Below are 7,626 nucleotides of genomic sequence, written 5' to 3' on the forward strand. Positions count from 1 at the left end.
TTAAAAATTAATCGACCACATCATATATTGTACACATGTATTTGAAAATCAAATTAATTAAAGGAATATAAAGTATTTTAAAGGACACTATAGTAAAGTATAATATTAACAAACAATAAATATATATTATTGTATATATAAAATTAAACTTTGCAATAATACGTTTAAGTAGGTATTGGAGTTTATTCTTTTTAATTGTTTGTAATGGTAAATAATTAAGAATATTGTATATTTTTATGATATATTTGATATATATTTTGAACATGAGACATAAAAAAAAACATACAGTACAATGTGTATTATAATTATTATTACAATGTAAGTAATCAATAAAAATATTACATACATAAAACGCTGTACATGGTGTGTGTTATAACAATTGTTATGGTCAACAGTGTCTGATTTGGTTACAAATCAGTAACTACAATGCTTATGTTGTATTATAACAATTAAAATTTTTGTTCAATGAAACAATATCAATCATTACTTAATACTTGTTATGTTTCTTAAGGACATTGACAAACAATATAAATACAAATTAAATGTGTAAATTTAAATGCATGCTCAACATAAGTAGATTATAAATGAAATAAAAAAAAATAATGGAATACACAAATAAAATGCTATACATGCCGTGTAGCAAATTGTTATGGTTAACAGTTTTTACTTTAGTTGCAAATTAGTAGAATGATAGTTTTATTATTATTGATTATGTTCACATTTGCATTGGTTTAGAATATAAGAGTATCCAACATGAATTATTACTCCTTATGTTTCTGAAACAATATAAATACAAACAATAACATACATTTGATATGATATAATATTCTAAATATTTTACCAACTCGTGTGTTTGAAGCAAGTTTAAGTACATGTTTGACATAAGTTACGATTTCACTACAAAGCGAATTCGCATCCAGAGAGAACCACGTGGAGGTTGTCAAACTTTCTCTCCGCGAGTTGCACTCATGACTGCCCATAAACTGTGGGTCACACAGACCACTTGGATCACACAGATCCCTTTGATAACACAGGTCACAGATGTTAACGATTAAGTTCTTGCAGGCTTCATTATGCAGTTGTTTGCAGGACCTCTCTGTATATAATGTTCTTAGTGACGAATCTACCATGACCATCACCACACATACCAAGTCTTATGGATTGTGAGTTCCTCACTCGTGAAAAGGCTACGTACAGTTGTCCGTGCGTGAATACCGGTGAAGGCAGAAGCAATCCAACTCTATCAAACGTTTGACCCTGTGACTTGTTAATGGTCATCGCAAACGACAAACGTACGGGGAACTGTACTCTTCGCATTATGATGGGCAGGTCATCTTCGCCACACGACGTGAGTGGTATCGCAGGTATGATTATTTCGTCCTGTACACCACCAGACAACATCTTCGCCTTGAAGTTGTATCGTCGTAATTCAGTGACAACCAATCTCGTACCGTTGCAAAGTCGTCTCTTAGAATCTAGGTTCCTAAGCAACATGACAATCGAACCCACCTTTAGCGTTAAGTTGTACGGCGGCAGTCCGTCCGGTTCCAGAGTGTTGAGGAACTCTGTCGGATAATTGGCCACTTCGTCAGGGTCATCGACCTCAACAGTGTCTATGGCCGTGTAGCTCCGTTGAGCTCCATCGATGCGTTGTAACACCGTGCGATTGACCTTCCTACAATCGTCGTTCCTGGGACATAAAATTATTTTCCGAGCAAACTCGTCGATGTTTGCCAACGACATTTGCTGCGGTAAAACAAAATCAATCAAATTAGCGATGTCACATACCATTTCTTGGGGGATTTCGACGCTGTCCCGAACACCGTCGACCGCTGGCAACTGGCCGCTCCCGAGCTGTAGCAACCAAGTAGCAAAGTCCACATCGTTGTCGGCACGCATGTTTCGCGTCAGACTGAACTGTTCCATGTCGCGCCACAGAGAGTTATATTTAATCGACGACCTTACAATGTCACTCCTTGTCCCTCTGCGCACGACAGGCAGTATCTGTCTGAAGTCGCCGGCGAACAGGACCGGTTTCCCACCAAACGGTAATTCCGATCCCATGATGTCCTTGAGCAATCTATTGACCACCTTGAGTTGTAGTCCCGGTGACATTGGCACTTCATCCCAGACGATGAGTGCCGCGTTGTCGACGTTGAATCGTCAGTCAGTGTACCGAACGGCAACCCGAACGTAGAGTGCACCGTCATGCCGCCGTCCATCAGCGATGCTGCAATTCCTGTAAATGCCACGGACAACACGGATCGCCCTTGGTTGCGAAGAGACCATATGAGGCATCCGTATAACGTCGTTTTACCTGATCCTCCGGGTCCGTCGACGAAAAACATTTTTGAGCAGTTTCTGTTGTCGTTTATGGCCGCCATCACACGATCGAACACTGTCCGTTGTTCGTCCTTCAAGCCGTCCAATTGTACAGTCCAGCGTACCGCCGCGTCTATTGCACACAGAATGTCATCGTTAGGGTCTTCTTCTAGCAATGCGACGTCCAATAGAGGTAAACTGTAGTCCGAGAGCGATTTCCCGTGAACCTGAAGTAACTGCGCGATGGCGTTGAGACACTCCGCTCTAGCGTGCTCGGCGTCTCGCAATCGCTGATTAAAGTCCTCCATCATGTGAGCTTCGCTGACTTGGTACAACGCCAGCGGGTTTGCGGTCTCGCAAAACAACAGTATCGTCACAAATAGGTAACGAAGCTGAACTGGAGTGTCCAATGTTGCCGATTCTGCCATGCAAACCCGGTCGTCTTCCAAAAGTCCCATTGTGACGGCTGCAGCCGCATAGGTTGGAGGCACCACCCCGTCTACTGTCCTCATATCGCGGAAAGACTGTGAACCTCTCTTGTGCAGAAGTAGCAATCTCAAATGAAAACGATCTCGATCAAGTGGGTTGACGACGTACATTCGAGCCAACGTCTCGTACGTCATCTGTCTTTGCCGTCGCGCCCATGATCTGCGTGTCACGTTCCAAGTGTAGTGTACCGGTATCTCGTGGTACAGGTATTGTCTAGCCTCGACATCGATGGCGTTGAGCGCAAAGAAAGCCGTGAGTTTAGTTCGAGCCAGCGGCGGCGTTTTGTACTCGCTCTAATACCTGTCCGGGTTCAAAGTACACGTTGTGATAGTTTTCCAGGTGGACGGGTAGTCTAACGATGGTATGACTTTTGTTATGCATTTCATACGAAAACAACCTCCAAACAGCTTCTGGCGGACTGACGTACCGCGAGTTTATGTAACTGAAATCAATAATATATATTATATCAAAAAATAAATATATTATATTAAAAAAAAAAAGTGTTAGGCAACAACAACATATATCATTATACAATTTATATTACATGAAATCTTATATATATAATAATAAGTTTAAAGTGTAGTAGTAGTTAACTAATATGTGATACTGGTATGCCATATGCAATGTTATTGTAGTTGACAATTGTTTTTCTTGGTTTATTTAATTACTTTAATATCTAATTAAATTAAATTAAATTAAATTAAATTAGAAATTGCTAATCATAATAATATATTAAAATATATAATATACATTGTTGTATAAATAATAATAACGAAGTTAACGTTACTGGGAAGATTGATACATCTTTACAATATGTTTAGTAGACTGTTCTAAGTGTATTGTATTGAAGTAGAATATTAGATATTTTTATTGCATAATCTAAATAGAAATTACCCCAAAAAAATAACAGATACAATACATAATAACAATAACAAATAAGATTGAACAGTAATATTACCGTTAAATGATATAATAATTATGCTATGTATTCATATAGCATATAATGTAATATACTATTAAGTAAATAAGTATTTGTAAAATAGTAAACAAACAATAGAGAACAAATTAAGTTAAAATTATAATAATTAGTGAAATGTAATTTTTACAACTTTAAGATTAATTCACTTACTTATCTATTTCGTCTCCATTCCGAATTTCCAAGGTAGCCGCGTCATGGCCCTTGTATACATATTTATACAAATACATTACGCTCTTCACAGTAGAGCACACCTCAACGTTTATGTGTGCGTCATACTTAACCAGCAAGTACGGGTTGTACGGGACAACAAACTCATTGCCGACAGGGTGACCTCTGACGTTTGCCACAAGTCCATTGTTCGGTCTGCGGTAAGTCGGGTAACCGTTATCAGAAATGTACAGAGTCTCTTCACTGTATTCTTTGGGATACTTCTTTGAACAACTGTTGTCCAACATACACGGACTGCTGCGGTTGAGTTGTCCACACGGTCCGTGAACCATGTGCGATTTCACTCTGTCAAATAGTCGTCTTTCGGTTGCCGGTTCAGGCAAGTAGGCACACACAACGTTGTCGACGTCGTCAGCAGTAAGCAACTTGCTATCCTCGTGCAAGATTATTAGTATGTGTGCGTGTGGTAGACCACGTTTCTGAAACTCAACTGTATACACATAAGCAGCTATGTTACCAAACACTCTATTGACCGTTATGTCATGCATTAGCTACTTTAGTTTTGCATGGAACACCCTCGCCACCAAATCGGGCCTGTCGTTTACCTTCAACCAACATGGAATGTTGTCTACTATTTCTGGCCACTTGGGGTTACATGTAAACGTTATGAATAGGTCAGGTTTTCCATACTTACGCACAATAGCCATTGCGTCGTGGTAACATTGTTTCATGTACCGAGGACCACCTACAAACGTCGATGGTAGAATCGTCCTGCGGCCTACAGGGTTGATTTCGTCAACGTGGAGCTGTTGGTTTATGTGGTCCACAAGGCCCCGATATGCATCAGCAAAAAGCGCTCTCTGATTGTCTCGAGTGTAGCGCAGATTGTTCGCTTCCATACGGACGTATTGATCACACACAAACTGCTGCAATAAAAAACCACCTGCACGCAATAAACTAAATGTATTACCTTCATTCCCATTGCTATTGTTTCCAGTGTATCTAATGGCCAGACGGTAACATACAAACTCCCTGATGGTGTTACGAACCCGAACCGTGTTTCGGCGGTTGCCCTCTTGTAGTAAGTTGTAATGCCATCCGGTTTATCCGTACGGGAAGAACAGTGGATACAACATTGGATCCGCATGAGACGAACCTGCTGATATGCTTTGCATCCGGTGATTTGGGTTAACCGGGTTGGAGTCATAGATAAAAAGATCTAGGTTCCCTGGTGGTTGACCATCTTCACCAACAAAGACGACAGCTACCTCGTTCACATGAGCAGCTGGTTGATTGTATCGCCGTGGATCATTGTTTGGGTCGGAAATTATGTGCATGGTCACCCTTCTCGGTTGTAACATGGGATTGGCAGCAGCAGCATCTTGTTCCCTCTGCCATACTTGTCGCATGTTTCTGTAACAAAATAATATTAAAGCATGTGTGTATCTTGTATATATATTCACGTAATATGTGTACAGTATATATATGAACATTTTCATGTAAATAATTAATAATATAATTATAGTTATTATCTGTATGCTTGGTTGTATTGTATGTATGGTGTATAGATAAGGTTAGTTTATAGTGTACATCATGTTTTATGAAATTTGTTCAATCATACACTTGAATTTTCGGTATTTTCGCTAAATATTCTTATTAGAATTGTGGATGCAGTATTAAAAATTGTAAGTATTGTAAGGTAAAGTCACTCAAAGCCATATGATGTATCACTTGCATGAAAAATAACTCAATAACACTTATTATAGTTAACCATATGCAAGTGTAACCTGAACAACAGTACAGGACAGTATTAATTATGTTATGTATCATTGTTGAATGGTAAATTTTGTTAAAAAAATATATTACTTGGTATAATAAAAATAAAAGTAAAAATAAGTATAGAGGTATTAAGTCAAAGTTTTTTTTTTTGGTACAATACACACTGTATATATATAATAATAAAAGTAAAATAAAATAAACAAAAATTAATCAACTACATTACACAAGTGTATTAAGTCTTGTTACGATATCATAATATGATATGGGAATAGTTTGAAATAATTAAATTAAAACTTAAAAAATTGGTTTCTTAATGAGTGGTAATGTAAACTACAAATATATATAAAATGTTACACTACAATTTACACGAATGTTGTGTTTTCAATGAAATATTAACTACACATGACTACAATAATTATTTATTATTACTTATTAATTAATAATTAATTAATGTGATATGTGTTTATTTAACTAAATATATATTATTAATATATTACTCAAAAGCCACTGCGAATGGATTGATTTGCCGTAATAGACTGTCCAAGTCTGTAAGCAAGTTCTCCAACAATGGGCTTGTGCGTGGTTGTTGTGCCATACGAATCTGGTTGGCTGACTCGGATTCAATGAAATATAACTCGCAGTATTTCGGTTGCATCAGTTCATTCCTGACAACGTCATTACTAATTCTGCGGTACACCTGCCCGTGTAGAGTGAACACTCTCAGTCCCGGACCTGGCAAACGTCTTGGGTTGAGGTCAGTGGAGAACGCAGCAAATGCCAGTGTGTTGTTGTACCGACGGATTTCTTTGCGAAAATGTTTAGCTACCTGTGAATCATCTATCAACAAACGAATTAATAACTCTGGTGGTTGACCCAACACACGCTCTCCTGTAACGGCCATTTGACCGTTATTACAACACGTTGTAAAATGATTTCTGTTGACACGTTCGCAAGAGAAATGACGGGCACCACATTGCGTGCAGACGGCATCCAATGGTCCAATGTCATGGCGCTCTGGAAGTTCATATTGAATGCCAGCCAGACGGTCTCTCATGGGCACGTGCGTTCTGGGAACACCCGGTGGAATCGGCACAAACTGTAATTAAAATGACAGTTGTAAAAGAAAAAACTGTAACCAATATTCATTATAGTGCAGTGGTTCCCAAACTTTTTCCAATCGCGGCACATTATTATTATTTTTTATAAGTCACGGAACACTTTGGATAAATATAATCTACTTATTGAATAATAGGTATATAATGATGTCGGGTATTTTTATAAAAAGTTCAAGTTGTCGCGGCACACCTTTCAAATTTCACGACACACTAGTGTGCCGCGGCACACCCTTTGGGAAACACTGTTATAGTGTATGAGATATTTACTGACCTCTTCATCGAAGCCTGGTAGTAAAACGTCAAATATATCCCTGAATTCAAATACTGCCTCTGCGTCAGCAGGCAGTAAATCCACAAACTCAATGTCACCTTGTACCACTTCCTCGGGTTGCAATGGGTCTTCTTCATTTATGTCCATCATTACCTCATCCATTTGGACTTCAATAATTTCCACCTCTATCTCGTTGTCATCAGGGATAGCCACGTCCACTTCTTGTTCGTTGCCTAGTGCCGCAATCTCCAAGACCGGTTGAACTAACTATATCATAAAAGGAGGTCAGTTTTAATGTGCGTACAATAATATAAGTTTATGTTATGTATAGTGAAAAAGCATGAATTAATAATAAGCATATTGCATAAAATTATCTCACCGCTAGGGAATCTAATAAATTGCAACATAAGAAGATATTATATACTATACGAGTATTTCTATATAGATATACAGGGTGCGGCATAAGTCGGTTCCCGCTGTGTTTAATTCTAGCAAAACTGCTT

The 7,626-nt window shown here is 38.4% G+C and overlaps 3 protein-coding genes across 3 annotated transcripts; all 3 read right to left on the reverse strand.

Annotated features, from left to right (window-relative positions):
* Nucleotides 1–1,071: 1,071 nt before the first annotated feature.
* Nucleotides 1,072–2,115, reverse strand: LOC126555047 (ATP-dependent DNA helicase PIF1-like). The gene has a single exon (XM_050210012.1). It carries the CDS (start codon nucleotides 2,113–2,115, stop codon nucleotides 1,072–1,074), a length of 1,044 nt encoding a protein of 347 aa, XP_050065969.1.
* A 954-nt stretch (nucleotides 2,116–3,069) lies between these two features.
* On the reverse strand, nucleotides 3,070–4,290 carry LOC126555048 (uncharacterized). The gene is made up of 2 exons (XM_050210013.1): nucleotides 4,067–4,290; nucleotides 3,070–3,253 (listed from the first exon to the last, which is right to left on the reverse strand). Exons 1-2 carry the CDS (start codon nucleotides 4,288–4,290, stop codon nucleotides 3,070–3,072), a joined length of 408 nt encoding a protein of 135 aa, XP_050065970.1.
* A 771-nt stretch (nucleotides 4,291–5,061) lies between these two features.
* LOC126555049 (uncharacterized) lies at nucleotides 5,062–7,390 on the reverse strand (the record flags this gene model as incomplete). The annotated part of the gene is made up of 3 exons (XM_050210014.1): nucleotides 5,062–5,371; nucleotides 6,235–6,833; nucleotides 7,124–7,390. Coding segments are annotated over 3 exons (1,176 nt in total), but the record flags the coding sequence as incomplete, so codon positions are not given.
* Nucleotides 7,391–7,626: the final 236 nt, after the last annotated feature.

The sequence above is a fragment of the Aphis gossypii genome, unplaced genomic scaffold (genome assembly GCF_020184175.1).
Source record: "Aphis gossypii isolate Hap1 unplaced genomic scaffold, ASM2018417v2 Contig00688, whole genome shotgun sequence".
Classification (NCBI taxonomy): domain Eukaryota; kingdom Metazoa; phylum Arthropoda; class Insecta; order Hemiptera; family Aphididae; genus Aphis; species Aphis gossypii.

Excerpts from the sequence above, each read along its gene's own strand:
- LOC126555047 (XM_050210012.1), bottom strand. The coding sequence starts at position 2,115 with ATGTCACCGGGACTACAACTCAAGGTGGTCAATAGATTGCTCAAGGAC.
- LOC126555048 (XM_050210013.1), bottom strand. The coding sequence starts at position 4,290 with ATGGTTCACGGACCGTGTGGACAACTCAACCGCAGCAGTCCGTGTATG. Across the intron at positions 3,254-4,066 it reads AACCCGTACTTGCTGGTTAA|TTACATAAACTCGCGGTACG; the intron begins GTATGACGCACA and ends TATTGATTTCAG.